The 18,730-nt window shown below is 38.3% G+C and overlaps 1 protein-coding gene across 3 annotated transcripts in view; it reads left to right on the forward strand.

Moving 5' to 3' along the window:
* NFATC3 (nuclear factor of activated T cells 3) overlaps positions 1 to 18,730 on the forward strand; it is a 136,584-nt gene that overhangs the window by 74,777 nt on the left and 43,077 nt on the right. For 2 of the 3 annotated variants that reach the window (XM_042919554.1, XM_042919555.1), the window contains 4 exons: positions 5,174 to 5,346; positions 9,441 to 9,581; positions 16,433 to 16,488; positions 17,506 to 17,632. In XM_042919554.1, the coding sequence (XP_042775488.1) occupies positions 5,174 to 5,346; positions 9,441 to 9,581; positions 16,433 to 16,488; positions 17,506 to 17,632 (497 nt within the window). The remainder of the gene's footprint in view (positions 1 to 5,173; positions 5,347 to 9,440; positions 9,582 to 16,432; positions 16,489 to 17,505; positions 17,633 to 18,730) is intronic. The other variant, XM_042919556.1, reaches the window with a different exon arrangement.

The following is an 18,730-nucleotide window of genomic DNA, read 5'->3' on the forward strand; positions in this document are numbered from 1 at the left end:
CATGTGGGCAGGGGAGGGGCAGATAGAGGAGAGAGAGAATCCCCAGCAGTCTCTGCATTGTTGGCACGCGTGATGTGAGGCTCGATCTCATGAACCTTGAGATCATGACCTGAGCCAAAATCAAGAGTTGGACACTTCAGCCGAATGAGCCACTCGTGTGCCCCCTCTGCTATTCTTTTTTTTTTTTTTTATGTTTATTTTTCAGAGACAGAGACAGAGACAGAGAGTGGAGGGGTGGGGGCAGAGAGAGAAGGAGACACAGAATATAAAGGAGGCTCCAGGCTCTGAGCTGTCAGCACAGAGCCCAACGCAGGGCTCAAACTCATAGACCGCGAGATCATGACCTGAGCTGAAGTCAGGCACTCAACTGACTGAGCCACCCAGGTGCCCCCCGCCCCCTTGCTATTCTTAACGTGTGATTTCTGTCCTCAAGATTGTCTCATGTTACAAAATGGCTGCTGGAACTCTAACCATCACAACCATAGTCCCAGAAGGAATAAGGAAAAAGGGCTAAAGAAAACTTCCATCTGAGTTAGCCTCTTTATTTTATTGTGTTGTATTTGTTTATATATATTTTAAAAGTAATAAGCTCTCTGCCCATTGTAGGGCTTGAACTCACAACCTTAAGATCAAGAGTCACATGCTCTACCAACTGAACCAGTCAGGTGCCGCAAGTTAGTCTGTCTAATCTGTCTTTATCAAGAGGCTTGTTACAGAAACCTATCTAGCATATTTTATTGTTCATCCTTGTAAATAAGGAAGGTCTGGGATTGTTTTGTTTTGTTTTTACTTGAGCACATTGCTACGTCTAATGATACAGGGATCTATTACTAAGAAAGAAGGGGGAAGTAGATATTTATTTAGTAGGCAACTGTTAATCCCATCACAACTAGGTATTTGAAACTTATAGTGAGGTTTATTACAGAAATTGTTTCAAACTACCTTTCTTAAAATGGCAGTAACATCTGTCCCAGGCTATTGCAAGAACAGTTATATAAAATTAGATTTTGGTCTCTAGATCTCTTCCTTGAAATTTATACTTAAATAACTTTTTTAGGTAAACTGAATATTGTGATATAATTATATTATTATAAAATAAGAATTGCCTTAAGAACTTACCTTGTTACCTACTTATTACTGGGAAAGACAAGTTAATATTGAGATTAAAAACCTTATTTTTACCTGCTTTGTTCAAATGGGCAGTACAGGAGAACCCAACCCAATAAGTCATCACACAGGGGCTACTACAGAGTTCTTTTAAGGCAAAGCAGATAGCTAGCTGATGGTCTCTACTCTTTTTTTTTTTTTTTTTTTTAAGATTATTTATTTATTTTTGAGAGAGAGCCCAGGGGAGGGGCAGAGAGAGAAGGAGAGAGAGAATCCCAAGCAGGCCCCGCAAACTGTCAGCCCAGTGCAGGGCTCGAACTCAGGAGCCACGAGATCATGACCTGAGCTAAAGTCAAGAGTTGGATGCTTAACTGAGCCGTGATGATCTCTACTCTTTTTTTTTTTTTCTTTTAATGTTTATTTTTGAGAAGGGGGGAGGGGGGATGAATGGGGGAGGGGCAGAGACAGAGACAGAGAAGGAGACACAGAATCTGAAGCAGGCTCCAGCCTCTGAGCTGTCAGCATTGCAGGGCTTGATCTCACGAACTATGAGATCATGACCTGAGCTCAAGTCGGTCGCTCAACCAACTGAGCCACCCAGGCGCCCCAGTGGTCTCTACTCTTAAAATTTCTGTGTTCTCTGATATAGAAAGAACTTTGGAATCTCAACCAATGCTTGTTTCCCACTTGAGCAAAGCTCTTTCTTGAAGAGAACAGTGATCTGCCTCCAGGCATCCATTTGACCCATTTTCTTTTTTTTCTTTTCTTTCTTTCTTTCTTTCTCTTTCTTTCTTTCTTTCTTTCTTTCAGTTTATTTATTTGGAGTGAGGCAGGGAGAGAGAGAGAGAGAGAGAGAGAGAGAGAGAGAGAACACACATAAATGAGGGAGGAGCAGGGAGGGAGAGCAAGAATCCTAAGTAGGCTCTGCACTGTCAACATGGAGCCCAGTACGGGGCTCAAACTCACGAACCATGAGATCATGACCTGAGCCAAAGTTTGACGCTTAATGGCCCCTTGACCCATTTTCAAATAAGTGAGGTAGCCAACCATTGAATGAGAAATGCATGCATGTAGGTTTCTTTTACTCTAAGATCTTACTTTTTCATCTAGAATCAAAAGCATAGGAATATACTGGGGCGCCTGGGTGGCTCAGTCACTTAAGCGTCCGACTTTGGCTCAGGTCATGATCTCATGGTTCGTGGGTTCAAGCCCTGAGTCAGGCTCTGTGCTGACAGCTCAGAGAGCCTGGAGCCTACTTCAGATTCTTTGTCTCCCTTTCTCTCTGCCCCTTCCTTCTCATGCTCTGTCTCTCTCAAATATAAATAAACATTAAAAAAAAGCATATGAATATACAGGTAGCTGCAGAGGGGAATTTAAAACTCAGTTTTGAATCATCTTTTTCTAAGAACTCATAAAATTGATCCCTAGGAGATGGTTTATAGGCCACGTTTCCATTCATTCTTCTGGGTGTTCAAAGCACTAGACTTGAATCAAGTTAAATTTAAATAGAAAATCACCAGAAGCTTCTTATACTTCTTAACTTTGTTTGAAGGATAGAATAAGAAATATCCATATGAATAACTCTTCGTAATCTGAAAAACCACTATTAAAGATATTATCTCTTGGTCATTACACACACACACACACACACACACACACACACACACACACACACAGAATCTTTTCAAGTTAAAGGGAAAAGACTGATGACATGGTAGATTTTGCTTTACCAGACAAGGAGAGACCTGTAAACTTTATCACATTTCCTTTTTGCCTTGGCTTCTGGGAAGTTCGGTCAAGTTCAGGTATAGTAATTTGTATACCCCTAGATTTGGAACATATTTATTTCCTGTTGCTTCTATTTAATTTTTTTTTCTGTTTTTCCTTGACCTTATTTGTATTTATGTTGTAAAATGCCTCATCCTTTTAAAAGTGATGTATAAATCAGTGAATTAAATTAAAAAGAGTACATGAGTTTGTAAGATTTTCAAGAAATTGGGAAAGCTTCACATATCAAATAAGGTGAAAAAATAAAAATAGTAGGATCTGAACATATCTACCTTCTCCTTTTCTCATCTATTAGCACATGAAATAGGTTGTAGTCAGAATTCATGTCCCTTGCCCAACCAGTTCTGGCATATACTGCCTACCTGGATAAATCCAGAAAGGACAAAGCTGCAGAAATATCATTGTTTCTAGTTAACAAACACAACTACTGCTCTCATTCCACCCAGCTTAGAGACACACACACCTGAAGTTTTTCTGGCCATTCAGTATGGATTCCAGTATTTACTGCCTTATCCTACTCATAACTCCTCCCTGTTTTTAAAACTGGATGAAAACGGATGTGGCATTATTATACTCTGATCTAAAATATACTCGTACTTAAAAAAATAAATAAAATATAGTTGTATCTGTAAACAGAATTAATAGTGATTTATTCCTACATGTGTAGTTTTCTTGTTGGTCTGGTCTTATCTTTTCTTGAAATTCATAGGCAGAGCTTTAAGATCGTCATTTCTGATACTCTTCTTCTAACTCTTCTCTTAGAAACTTAGCTCTCTGCTAAAATACCTTCCCTCTCAGCACCTGGCTGGCTCCTCAGTAGAGCATATGACTCTTGATTTTGAGGCCATGAATTTGAGCCCCATGTCCGGGGTAGAGTTTACTTAAATAAAATAAAATACCTTTCCTCAAAACTCAATAAAATGGATGATCTCTGGCATTTCCCCCTAAAGGCTCATTGGCATGTTAGCATGAATAATCACTACTTGATACAATTTGATCAGTACTGCTTTGAGCTAAAGTGCAATTGTTCAATATTAATTAAGTATAATTCATTATCCATAAATGACAAATACTTTCAAGAGTGTTTTCCTTTTTTGGAAATTTCTTCTCCTGTGTCTTTCTGAAGGTGAAAATATTCACCCTTTGGGATTCTTTCTTGTGCTTTACTGGTTCTTAACTTGATAACCTAGTTTTCTAACACATATTGTCCTTTACAGCAACTTCTGTGGCCTCTGGACAGTTGAGCACTAGAGTTGGGACTATTGGTAGATAAGGCAAAGGGATGGATGACAAGTAATACCACAAGAGAGAGTAAACTTTAGGATGTTGATTGCTAGTTTTCCATCTGCTTTATTCTTTCAATATGTGAATAACAAACACATGTTGTAGGTACTGTTTCCTACCCTGATTGTGTGTTAAGCAGCCATACAAGTAATGCATTTTGAAGATAATGAAAAGTTAGACCCTAAATGCCGAAACTTTAATCTTCTATGTGTATTCTTTAAAACTAAAAGAATCTTAGCCTGATGGATTGTTTTTACTAATAAACCTATCACTAGAAAAGTCTAAATATGCTATTAATGACTGATTTAGAGTCCTACAGGTTAATCTTTTCTGGCTTAGTTACTTACATAGAATTAAGGTCTTTTTACTTTGTATTACTTATCTAGTTCTGTAAAAGCACTCCAAAATTTAGTGGCTCAAAGTAATAACTGTTCATTATTTTCATGATTCTTAGGGTTGGCTGGACTCAGCTGGTCTAATTCATGTGGTGTCAGCTGAGATCACTCATGCACCTAAATTCAGCTGGGAGCTCAGCTGGATTTGGAACATAGAAGCTGTCTGGGGTGGCTGGAGTAGTTGAGGATTGGCTTAGCCTTTCTCTCCAGCTTCCTGGATGGACTTCATGGTGGCTCAGGGCTCCAAGAGAGCAAAAGAGGCTTAATGTTGGGCTCATAACTTACACTGCATCACTTGGTTACATTCTGTTTGTCAAATCATAAGGCCAGCTTTCACCTCTTAATGGGAAAAGTGGCATGCAGGTGCAAGAATGGGGAATAATTGACAGCCATCTTTTTAGACAATCTACCATACTTACCATTATTACACTTTTGTCATTCAAAACATTTTTAATCTCAGAATTGAAATAGCAATCGTACATCTTTCTTTTTGGACCTTATTTTAGGTAGTGATAGTTCTTCCCTGCCACGTTTAGCTAAGTTATTGGGAACCATTAAATACCAGTAAGCAAATAAAATGTGTATATTTTTCTCCCTAGTATTGACTGTGCAGGTATTTTGAAACTCCGCAATTCAGATATAGAACTTCGAAAAGGAGAAACTGATATTGGCAGAAAGAATACTAGAGTACGACTTGTATTCCGTGTGCACATCCCACAGCCCAATGGAAAAGTCCTTTCTCTTCAGACAGCTTCCATACCTGTTGAGTGCTGTAAGTGAGCTTGTGATGATGTTTTCAAATTTTGTTTATAATAGGCAATTTCCTATTTTGCTTTTAATGTAATATTTGGATTATAAGTATAAACTGAGGCACAGAGTCTGGATAGCTGATGAGATTTTCTTGTATGGAAATAAGCTATGTGTTTAGGTGGGAGGAATACAGATCTTGGAGTTAGAAAATGGGTTCTCATTATAATTTGACCATAGGTTGTGTGGGACTATAAACACATTCTCTTGACCACAGGTTTTTGTTTTTGTTTTTGTTTTTTTGATGTTTATTTTTGAGAGGGGGGTGGAGGGCCAGAGAGAGTGGGGGACAGAGGATCCAAAGTGGGCTCTGTGCTGACAGCAGAGAGCGTGATGTGGGTCCGGGTATGAGCCCTGAGATCATGACCTCAGGGCTAAGGTTAAGTTGGATACTTAACCAACTGAGCCACCTCGGGGCCCCGTTGACCACAGTTTTTTTTAACCTATAAATGAGGAAGGTGGGCTTGATGACACCTGAGGACAAAATGAAGCTATGATTAAGTATCCCTTGGTCACCTTTGTTTCATTAAAACATGAGCCACCTTGTTGGAAGATGCCTATCTCTGCAAGCTGACACCTCAGCTAAATAAAGACTTAAAGGATTTTTTTTTTAAACCATTAACCTGTTTACAACATCAGATTGAGAAAGTGAATGCTTTTTCCCCCTGATTTACAAAGGCAAGAAATGAGAACAGGCCCTAGAACATGTACCTACTTACACCCTGGAGAACTGTGGGCCTCTGGTAGGTTAGCTGGTAGTACTGTAGTATTGAAACTGCTGTTTAGATGTTTAGGGCATAGACTTATAAGTGTTCCAATTCATGTCTTAATTTTGTGTTGGAGGAAACTGAGGCACAAGTGTCTGAAGTACTCCTGCAAGCTTATTTGCTTGTTAGTGACAGAACTGTCCTTAGAACACAGGTTTTCTTAGTACTCTTTCAATTATACCATGTTATTTCTGTTAAACACATGCATTCTTTATTTGGGATCAAACCTACTGTAGTACCTTTCTGTGCCTCCTTTTGCTATTTATGAAATTGAACTATTACTTTATTATTTCACAGTTAACTGAGAAATCACTGAGTAAATACATAGTAATAGAATTCATTGTAGAAATAGTTTTGTATTTTTAACAGACAATACAGGTACTTACTAAAATTCAAAAAGAATATAGAGTGAAAAGCAAATTTCCAGGTCAACTATTTCCCCTTATTAGAAGCAGCTATTGGGGGGCGCCTGGGTGGCTCATTCAGTTAAGCGTCCTACTTTGGCTCAGGTCATGATCTCACAGTTTGTGGGTTTGAGCCCTGTGTCCGGCTCTGTGCTGACTGCTCAGGGCCTGGAGCCTGCTTTGGATTCTGTGTCTCCCTCTCTGTCTGCCCGTCCTGTGCTCACATGCGTGCTCTCTCTGTCTCTCTCTCAAAAATAAATGTTGAAAAAAAATTTATAAGCAGCTATCATTGCCAGCGTTTTTATTACCCTGCCAGACTTTTCTATGCCCATATAAGCATATATGCCTCTATTTTTTAGCAAAGTTCATTTAGATAATTTTTCAATTGTTTTGTTTATTTTTGAGAGTGGGGATGGGCAGAGAGAGAAGGGGACAGAGGATCTGAAATGGGCTCTACGCTGACAGCAGAGAACCCGATGTAGGGCTCAAACTCACAAACCATGAGATCATGACCTGAGCAGAAGTGGAAAGCTTAACAGACTGAGTCACCCAGGTGCCCCAGAGTTAATTTAAGTAATTTAAGTTCATAGAGTAGTTTGAGTTTTTGAGATGAAGTTATTCTAAAATGATTTTCTATTTTTTCTTTTAGTTTATTAGATTAATATGTGATTATTGTTGAGAATATAGAAACACAGAATGGAAAAAGAAGAAATGCAGAATGGAACAAGGAATAATAGCAAAATCTTTTGTAATCACTACCCTGTGGTGTAGTCACTATTAACCTTTCTTTGGATTTTCTTTCTTTTTTCTTTTATTGTTTATATGTATATACACACACACACACACACACACACACACACACACACATACATATATGAAGTATCTTCATATATATGAAGGGGAGTGGCAAAGAGAGAGGGAGACACAGAATCCAAAGCAGGCTCTAGGCTCTGAGCTGTCAGCACAGAGCCTAATGCGGGTCTTGAACCCACAGACTGAGATCGTGACCTGAGCTGAAGTTGGACACCTAACCGACTGAGCCACCCAGGCTCCCCTGGTGAACACAGTTTTGCTGTTACTTTGAATGTACCCATGATGGCTAGTTTCCACCATAAATATCTAAAACATGAATTAATGTATTTCCTAGGCCAGCCAGTGCTTGTCTTCATGCCCCTTCTCTGTGAGTCATTTGGAACATAAGTAGGGACATAAGTATTTTCTGAGATCTAGGTTGGTGCTTGATACTTTCCAAGTGATAGTTGGTCCTGAATCCCAGACCCATGTCCTATGAAAGGGTCTATTTTAGCTTTCTCTTTTTTTCATTTTTGTTTATTTTGAGAGAGAGTGAGAGAGCGCAGATGCGTGTGTGCAAGAGGGGTTGGGCAGAGAGAGAAGGAGAGAGGGAATCCCAAGCAGATTTCACGTTGTCATCGCAGAGCCCGATGCTGGGCTTGAACTCACGAACCATGAGATCATGACCTGAGTTGAAACCAAGAGTTGGACACTTACCTGACGGAGCCACCCAGGTGCCCCTAGCATTCTCTTTGAATAGAGCATTGATCCCAATTTAAATACATTTTGTGGCTTGGTTTTAAATAGTTGGGAGAAACAAGAGCCACAGTGAACTGAGAGTGTGTGCTTCCTAAAGGCATTCAAGTTTAAATTTCTTTAAAATGTTGTTCTACTCAAACAAAACAGCTGACCCTCAGAGCTACCAGTTTTCCACCCAGGAAGTAGAAAAGTAGACCTATTTTCCAACTGTGAAGAAGAGAGCATAATCCACACTTTTTTTGTTTTAATTCAGAGAAAAACCTAACTATCTAGGCATTTGCAAGAAACCCCTAGAGGACCTAAGCCCTCAAAAGAATTGTAATGTGTAGCTTAAAGCTCAAGCAGTTAAAAAAAAGAAATAAAGAAATAAAGAAAGAGAATCCAGAAATAGGATCTCCACAAAATATAACAACTTGGAATCAGGCAATATCAGAGAAAGGTGGCACCAAGGGTACTGTTTATAAAAGTTGATAATTTAAAGAATGGCTCTGAGGCATTAAAAATTATGTTCACATACCCTAGAAGGAAAAGTGCAGTGCACTGTAGAAACGTTTACTTCCGTTTTTAAAAATTTAGTGTGTACTTCATGTATGCTTCAGTTATTTAGTTATTTGGAAAATTGTCCAGAATGGCATCTTGTTGTCTTGGTGATGATCTAGATATTTTCTTTCTTTTTTATTTAAGAGGATTAAAAAAACATGATTTTTATTTTTGAGAGAGAAAGAGCACATGCACTCACATGTGGGAGGGGTTGGGGCAGAGAGAGAGGGAGAGAGCTCGATCCCACAACCGACCGTGAGATCATGACCTGAGCTGACATCAAAAATTGGATGCTTAACCGACTGAGCCACTCAGGCACTCCTGACCTGGATATTTTCTTGATGAAAGAGCTAATTTGTGTTTATCCTTCAGAAACTTGTCTTTTAATTGTATGCAGTATAATTACATATGTTTGGATTAATTTGCTTTTTATAGTTATATTAAATTCATCAATTTTAACAGTTGTAGGGAAGAAATACATTGAAGACTTAAGCTAAAAAGAGGAAAGTGGGTGAAATTAATGTTTTGGAGTCAATATGAAGTTGCAAGCATTGATTAATTTTTCGTCATTGGTTTCTTTACAGTTGTAAGAAAATTATTTAGAAATCACAAATCTAATAAGTCTTATTTTCTAAATAATGTGGTTATTTTAGTGGATTTTGTTACCGTTGTCTTGAATTTTCAAAGCCCAGAGTTTGCTTCTATTTTCATTGTATAGCTTGAATTTGTCATTTACATATGAAAGATTGTAAACTAATATTTTGTTTCTTCTCAACTCCTAAAAAAAAAACAAACAGCTCAGCGGTCTGCTCAAGAACTTCCTCATATTGAGAAGTATAGTATCAACAGTTGTTCTGTAAATGGAGGTCATGAAATGATTGTGACTGGATCTAATTTTCTTCCAGAATCCAAAATCATTTTTCTTGAGAAAGGACAAGGTAATAACATAAGATTTGAGTTGATTGGCTTCAAAATAAGGGGCAAAATGAGTAAAATGAATTATTCCCATGTTTCATGGACAAAAACAAAATAGTTTTTCTAAAGCTACAAACATCATTTACACAGATTTTTTGATAAGCCGTATATTTCTTAAATTTTCCATATAAATGTTAAATTCTCATTAAGGGTATCTCAAAAGTAGAAGAATCCCCAGTATTTCTACTCATATATATATATATATATATATATATATATATATATACACACACACACACTCAAGAGAATTGATGATGTGTTGCACAGAAAACTTACAGCAGCATTATTCATAATAGCCAAAAACTGGAAACAACCCAAACAATCATCAATTGTTACATGGCTAAACAAAATGGGGATGTCCATACAATGAGATATTATTCAACCATAAAAAAGAATAAAGTACTGATTCATAACACAACATGAATGAACCTTGAAAACATGCTAAGTGAAAGGATTCAGCACACAACATCCAAAATCAGCAATCCATAGAGACAAAGTGGATTAGTGGTTGCCAGGGTTGGAGGGAGGGATCAGTGGAGAGTGACTGCTGATGGGCACAGGGTTTCTGGAATTAGATAATGATGGTGGTTGTACAGTTCTGTGAATATACTGAAAACTTCTTGATTATATAATTTAAAAGGGTGAATTTTATGTATTTTATATATAAATTATATCTTCATTTTTGTAAGTGTAGAAGAATCCTATGTCTTTCAGGGTGTTTAAAACCTTTCTGAGCGTATTTAATACATTTTTTCATCTATTATTCCTTCTCATTTTTTAAACATTTTTAAAATTGTGAAATACCTTTTTATGAGAATAATATAAGAGATACCCACACACCTGACGCCCAGTTGAAGAAGTAAGACATTTATCTCTGAAAGGCCTTTTGATGTTCCTTCCCAAATGGATCCCACTCCTAAGTCAATCCATGCTTTTCTTTATAGTTTTATGCGTTTTCTCTGGTTTTGGGCTATGTATATAACATTTCATGTATTCTTCTGAAAATTGCTTTTTTTTGGAAGTCAACATTGTTTTAAGATCGATCCACGTAACAGAAGATCATTCACTTTTATTACTATATAGCTTCACTGTATGAATGTGCTACAATTTATTATCTGCTCTCCTACTGGACTTTTGGGCTGTGTCTAGTTTTTGGCATTACCAAACAATAGCTAATAGTGTGACCATGAACATTTTGGTTCTTATCACCTGGTAGACATAGGTAAGAATGTCATAATTTTTAAATTTTGTTAATCTGGTAGATGTAAAATGTATCTTGAACTTTGGATTTGAATTTTCCTCATCTTATTGAGGTGATTATTAGTCATTCATGTTTCCTTTTTTGTGTAATGTCTTTATGTTTTTGTCCACTTTTTCCCATTGAATCAGTTTTCATTTTCTTACTACCTTATAGTATTCTTTATGTATTCTGGATGTCAAAGCAAGTTGGGAAAGTGCCTCATTTTTTCCCACTTACCAAGTGTGTGCCCTGTAATTTCACCTTCCTTTGAACATGTGGCTGAGCTCATCTCTGAAACCTTCTGGGCTGGGGGCTTTGTGGTACTATTAATTTCTGATATAATTCTTTTCAGAGGTATCGGACCATTTAAGTAGGTATGGGCCATTTCATAGGTATGGGACCATTTCTTCTTGAGTTAATTTTCATGATTTTTATTTTTCCAGGTAAATAGAAAAACACACTCTGTGTTTCTCCTTTACTCTCATAGTGTTACCACACTCAAAACACTTCTGACACCAGATGTGTGGGTTTCCCATATATCAGCTGATTCTTTGATATGAGCTGGGTTGGGTGTTCTGAATGAGGTCAGTTCTGACACTAACTGGAGTTAGTGCAGACCCCACAAGTTAAGGGCTCAGTCCCTTAAGACTGCCCGCCACTTGAAATGACAATCAAAAGTAATAGATGCCCAGGTACCCACTTCTGTCTGGCTTGGCTGCAAATCAGAGGCTCCCGTGACTCACTTCTTGGTTTTGATCATTTGGTAGAGCGGCTCACAGAACTGAGGGAAACACTTAGGTACCATTACCAGTTTGTTACATAATAGAGGATATCAGAGGGTACAGATGAACATCCAGATGAAAGAGATACATGGAATAAGGTATGTGGGAAGGGGGTATGAAGCGTCTGTGTCCTCTATAGACATTGCCCCTGTCCCAGCCACCTCCATGTGTTCAGCAACCCAAAAGCTCCTTGAACTCTACTGCATTTGGAATTTTCATGGAGGCTTCACACAGGTTTGATTGACTGTTCCATTTCCAGCCCTCTTCCTTCTCTGGAGAACAGGGGTAGAACTGAAAGTCTTTCTAGTGACCAGCCTCCATCCAGGAGCCTACTAAGAATCACCTCCTTAGAACAAAAGATAGTCTTATCACAGGAAATTCCAAGGGATTTAGGACTTCTGTGTGTCATAACTGGGGTCAAAGACCAAGTATAAAAACAAAAGGTACTCCTAGTGTTCTTCTTACCACTTGGAAATTACAAGAATTTTAGGAGCTTTATACCAGGAGCCAGAGGCAGAGATCAATATATATTTTCCCTATTATTTCACACTAGGATTTTATTTATTTCACCCAAGTTCTCAAATTTGTTGACATTTATTTGCTTATAATACTCTATTTCTGCATTTGAATTATGTCCCCTCCCTTTTTATAGAGGGAGCAAGCGCACATGCGGGCAGGAGAGAGGGGGAGAGGCAGAGAGGGAGAGAGAAACAGTCCCAAGCAGTCTCCTTGCTGTCAGCGTGGAACCTGACCTGGGGCTTGATCACGACCCTAGGGACATGACCTGAGCTGAAATCAACTGTTGGGTGCTCAACTGACTGAACCACCAGGCACCCCTGGAATTCTATCCCTTTTAAAAAATTTATTCCTGCTATTATTTATTTGTGCCATCTCTGGTTTTTTAGTCAGTGTTTCCATAGTACTTTGGCTTTATTGGTCCTTTAAGTTGTGTATTTGTTTTCTGTTTCCAAGTGTCTGTATTTTTTTTCTTTTCACTTTTTTTCTTTTCTTTTCTTTTCTTTTCTTTTCTTTTCTTTTCTTTTCTTTTCTTTTTTTTTAATGTATTTATTTTTGGGAGAGAGAGCATGAGCTGGGGGAGGGGCAGAGAGAGGGAGACCCAGAATCTGAAGCAGGCTCCAGGCTCCAAGTTGTCAGCACAGAAGTCCCACGCGGGGCTCAAACTCACAAACTATGAGATCATGACTTGAGCTGAAGTTGGACGCTTAACCGACTGAGCCACCCAGGTGCCCCAATATGTTTCTTTTTCTTTTTTTTTTGGTTTGTTTGTTTTTATTTATTTTTGAGACAGAGAGAAACAGAGCAGGGGAGGGGCAGAGAAAGAGGGAGACACAGAATCAGAAGCAGGCTCCAGGCTCTGAGCTGTCAGCACAGAGCCTGACGCACGGCTCGAACTCACGGACTGTGAGACCATGACCTGAGCTGAAGTCAGACACCCAACCGACTGAGCCACCCAGGCGCCCCTGTTTCTTTTTCTTAAATGGTAATCTCATTTGTTTTTTATCCTTTTGAAACTTACAGATTTAAGGCTATACATTGCTTTCATTGCCTATCTCTTATGATTTTATTACCTCTTTTTTCACCGAATACATTTTCTTGGAGTTTAGGTAAGTTTAAATCTTTTCATACTAAACCATTTCCTTTCCCTTGACTCTGTCAACCTCATAAGCTGTTGTTTTATTTTGTTTTCATTTATCATCCAACCTCTCAAGTAATCTGTCAACTACCATCTGCCATTTCCTTACCTGCTATGTACTCTTTTGACTTCTAGTATATTGAAATCATAACCTAAAAATTTGACACTCAGCTACCCACCCTCCTCCTTGACATTCTTTTCTTTCTTGACCTTTGTGTGATTGTACTCACCTGGTTTTTGGCGCATTTTTAAATGTCTCCACTGTTTTGTTTTGGTTTTTTTAATCAGTTTTTCTGGCCCTTAAAAATAGATGTTTCCCAAGGTTCTGTGGTTCAGCTTTCTTTTCATTATATTCCCTCATTCTAGGAAATTTCATCAGCTGGTCAAATCTTTGTCTATAACTACATTATTTCTTTCAAACTTCTGACATGTGTTTTATTCTTTTGTTTTTGTTTTTTGTTTGTTTTAAATAGGCTCCATGCTCAATGTGGGGCTTGAACTTACAAACCTGAGATTAAGAGTCGCATGCTCTACCAACTGAGCCAGCTGGAAGCCCCGTAACACGCACTTTAAAGTACCCACTGAGGGACGCCTGGGTGGCTCAATTGGTTAAGCGTCTGACATCAGCTCAGGTCATAATCTCATGAGATTTACATCGGGTTCTCTGCTGTCAGTGCAGAGCCTGCTTCATATCCTCTGTCCCCCTCTCTCTACACTTAACCTCCCTCTCAAATAAACAAACATTAAAAAAAATTCATTTGTGCCTGAATATAATAAATATGTATGTATATAATGCAGTTTCATTATAGAATTCATTTAACTAGAGCTTTACCTTTAAGAACTTTTGTCTTAATACAATTACTGGTTTCAGATGAGATTGCATTTTGTGACTATGTAACTCCCATTCTGAAAGCACCTTCAGTAATCTCTTCATATTTTAAGGCCCTTCATGTGGCATTTAGGTCACAATCTTTTGCCTTTCTTTTCAGCCTCATTTCTTATTTTTCCCTACCTCATACTTTTTACTCCATCAACACAGCTGCTTATGGTTTCCTCTGTCGTGTAGTTTCTTGCCATCTTGGCTTTGCTTGTGCTCTTAGGCCTAGACCAACCTTCCACCCATATCACTTGAGTTCTACCTTCTTTTTCAGCCTCAGTTCAAGAACTCAGGAAGCCTTCCTTGTCTCTTATCCTTATGCCAAGAGTAGGGTAAGGACCCTGAACTCTGTCTTCTTGGCGTATCTAGAGTACACCTTTATTAGTCATTGAAACCACCACGATTTATTATGATGAACTGTTTTTATTTGCCTTTCATAGACTGAAGGTAAGAGTATCTTATCTTCACTATCTCAGTAACCCAAAGTGCCTGGCATGTCAGGACCCAACAAATGATTGTTGAACTAAGCTATATTTCTTTGTAGACATAGCATTTGTCTCTAGTGTCTGTTATACACAGGGTTAGCTATTATCTATTTATTGGACTGAAAAATGAGAGTCACAATTTAGAAGGCATTGGATTGAGTCTTTTCTGATGTTTTCACAGACCAGATGAAGAAGTCCTGCAAGCTGTGAAGATACTTATATGGGTTTAGTCAATGGGCAGATGCTCATGACTTAAAAAGAATGCTTTAGAGTACTGAACATCAGACTGGAGTAAGAGCTATAGTAGCAGTTGGGGTTCTCCCCAGGTGACAATTCACTTGGGATGAAGAGACAGAAAATGTGCTGGCCAGATCTTTAGGTGACACAAATCTGGAAAGTCTAGCAAATATATTCAAAGACTGTCAGTATTTAAGAGTCCCATGCTCTACCGACTGAGCTAGCCGGGCGCCTAAAGACTGTCAGTATTGAAAAAGATCCTGGCAAACCAAGTCTTGTAGGGAGAAGTTAACCTAAGAAGGGTTGGGGGAAAAACCAGGTAAGTGCAGCGTGGGAGTTTGAACTTAGCAGTAGGAAGTGTAGTAGACTGAGGGAATCTTGCTGACCACACACTAAGTGTAAGGCAGCATGGTGCAGCTACCCCAAAACTTTTTTTTTAATGTTTTTATATTTGAGAGAGAGCAAGTGGGGAGGGGCATAGAGAGAGGGGGACAGAGGATCTAAAGTGGGCTCTGTGCTGGCAGCAGAGAGCCCGATGCAAGGCTCGAACTCACGAACTGCAAGATCATGACCTGAACTGAAGTCCATGCTCCACTGACTGAGCCACCCAGGCACACCTACCCCAGAAAACTTTTATTAACAGACTCAGCATCTTCACATAAAGTGGAAATAAGAGCCTTAGTCACTCTGTACCATGCTGTGTCATTTCCCACCTGGGCTATTCAGTTCTGGGCTTGATGCATTTGGAGAGAGATGTTCACACTGGAGGGGTGTTCATAGAAGAGTGGGCAGGAAGGCTAAATATTGTGTAAGATGTAAATGCAGAACTGGGGGTGTTAATCAGTAGAAGGAGACACATGTAAACATAGCTGGGCTTTTTTTTTTTTTTTTTTTTTTGAGAGAGTGCGTGTGAGTGGGGGGCAGGGAGAGAAGGGAACAGAGGATCGTAAGCAGGCTCTGTGTTGACAACAGCAAGCCTGATGTGGGGCTCGAACTCATGAACCCTGAGATCATGACCTGAGCCAAAGTTGGATGCTCAATTGACTGAGCCACCCGGGGCCCCCAAACATAGCTGTTTTTAAACATCTTAAATACTGTCTCAGAAAACCACTCAAAATATTTTGGATTGGGGGGCTGCAAAGAGTAGTTCTTAAACCAGTGGTGGGATACTGGAAGGAGGCAGATTTCATCTGTCCTGAAGGGCTTTCGAACAGCAATTGTCCAAAGATCAAATGGGTTACTTGGTGAGAGAGTGAGTTTCCCATTACCTAAGGCATACAAGCAGGAGTTGGCTACCACTTGGTGAAGGTGCTCTCAGAGGATTTTCCAACATAAATAAACTGTGAGGCCTGCTAACTAAGGCAGCCCAAAGTCTTTCTCCCCATTTTTTCTCATGGGTACACATTTTATTTTCATAATGGAAGTCATTGAGGAAAAGATTCCCTTTGCCAATAAGCTTGTGATACTAAATACATTAGATTTTGTTTATATACTTTCTGACTTGAATTACTTTTAACTGTAAATTGTTTCTTTTAATAGATGGACGACCTCAGTGGGAGGTAGAAGGGAAAATAATCCGGGAAAAATGTCAAGGGGTAAGAAATTTATTTCTTTAGAAACATTTAAGAAGCTTAGAACATTGGATAATGCTACTTTATATTATAGATGAGGAGTCTTTTATCTAATGAGTAATAGAAAAGTAAATTAGAATTTTTAGAAGTTTGGACATGAAATAGGTACTCTCCTTTTTCTAAAATTAAAGTTTAGGAAAGATAAACAATTGGTGTCTTTGCCTTTTTTGTGTATAGGAAAGGAGAAATTAAAAGGTTCTTACTACTGTTATCATTAGTTTATTTCTCTGAATTCAGTGAAAAAATCAAATTCAGTAAAGCCCACATAGAATGGGAAAAAATAGGGAGAGAACAAGCCCTAAGGAGTTTGTGTATTTAGCACAATTTTTGCAAGTTTTCAGCAGTAAGCCTTCCGGGATTCAACACTAAACACTGTGGTCCCTTCATCCTGATTGGAATGGAGACAGAATTTTTTGTGGGGTAGAGAATAACACTTTCCACAGTGCTCTCCAGAGACCTGGAGAAATTAGATTAAGGATTGCAGTTTCACTCTGCTTATGTAAAATTATTTTTTATATGGAAATGAATTTTTTATATTGCTAGTTTCGAACATTCTGAATATCAAATTTAAGGTAAGAAATCTAAATTATAACACAACTGAGGAAATATTAAACCTGATTGAAAACCAGGACAGACTTCCAGTTAAGATACATAGTAACGTGTAATATTCAGTAGTGCAGAATATCTCACTACATGGTACATAATAAGACTGTTTTTATTTCTGCTCCAACTAGAAACCCAATTGGATGACTAAAAGGCAATCTCTCCTTTAATGGTTTACTTTCAAGAGTTTATCTCTGTTGAGACTAGAGTTTCATAGAGTAAATCTCCAGATGACTTACATGACCAATTGATGTGCATAATGATCTATGATGGGAGACACTGGGTAGTTAAGCCTCATGAGTTGTGCTGAGTTTAGCAGGTGCATTTCATTTTTAGTTCTGAATGTAACACAATCTTACTACTTTCCATGCTCCTTAGGCTCACATTGTCCTTGAAGTTCCTCCATATCATAACCCAGCAGTTACAGCTGCAGTGCAGGTGCACTTTTATCTTTGCAATGGCAAGAGGAAAAAAAGCCAGTCTCAACGTTTTACTTATACACCAGGTATGGGGAGTTGTGATGGTTTACCACAGAGCTTGCTTTCATAATGAATAAAAAGTTACTCAATGAAACCTGTATTAGAATGTTTACAATAGAGTACTTATAATCAATAAAAATCCTAACATATGCCTCGTCTGTAAAGTTCGTGTAGACTTTAAATATTAGATGTGATATTAGCTGTTATTTTGTAGTTATTTATTATAAGGAGATTAGAAGGTTGAATTTTGATTTTAAGTCGTTTATCTGGAGCTACCAGAAATCCCCAGCGCTACAGTAAGGGCAGGTGTTTGTGAATATTTGTGAAACTCCTTTGTGCCCTTAGCACACTGCAAGAAGGCAGTGTGTTCATCTCAAGCATTTCCAGTCAGATGAAAAATCTCTCATTAGATTTTCATTTGGCAAGTAGCAACTGTAGTATACTGTGGTCTGTGGGTTATATAAAGTCGATTCCAGAGTTTCTGGTTTTATAGATGTGCCCTAACAAAGGAGGCTGCCATACCTCTTTCTGCAGCAATTCAAATGCTGTAACTTTCCAGCTCTTGGTGGTAACACATAAATATTATATGCAGTAATTCATGCTGATGTTTACGTAGTTAGAGAACAGATATTTCTAGAGGCCTTCTCTGTACTAGGTGCTGTGTCAGTGCAGAGCTTGAACTCATGAAACATGAGATCATGACCTGAGTTGAAGTCACATGCTCAACTGACTGGCCACCCACACACCCCTGTTGCAAAAACTTTTAAATGGTTTATAGTAAATGAAAAACAGAAACACTTAAATTTGAGAAGGTACTAGTTATTAATGATCACTTATTTGTCATTCATATTCTTTAAAGCCTGGCTGTATTCCACTTTAAGCCTCTAAAGGCCATTTATATTCCCAGATCTGAAAATTAATATTACTTGATCATGTTAATACATTATTGGTAATAAAATATTTCTATTCATTTTCAAATAGAATACAACCCTTTTGAAAGATTTTGGTTAGTCATTTCAATATTAATTCAGTAAGTATTTGAGGGTGCCTCCTAAGTGGACAAAACCTCTCTCAGTTCCTTCTTTCATGGAACTTATAATATAGTGGATCAATAAATTAATTAC

Source organism: Panthera leo, chromosome E2, assembly GCF_018350215.1.
Source record: "Panthera leo isolate Ple1 chromosome E2, P.leo_Ple1_pat1.1, whole genome shotgun sequence".
In the NCBI taxonomy this organism is placed as follows: Eukaryota; Metazoa; Chordata; class Mammalia; order Carnivora; family Felidae; genus Panthera; species Panthera leo.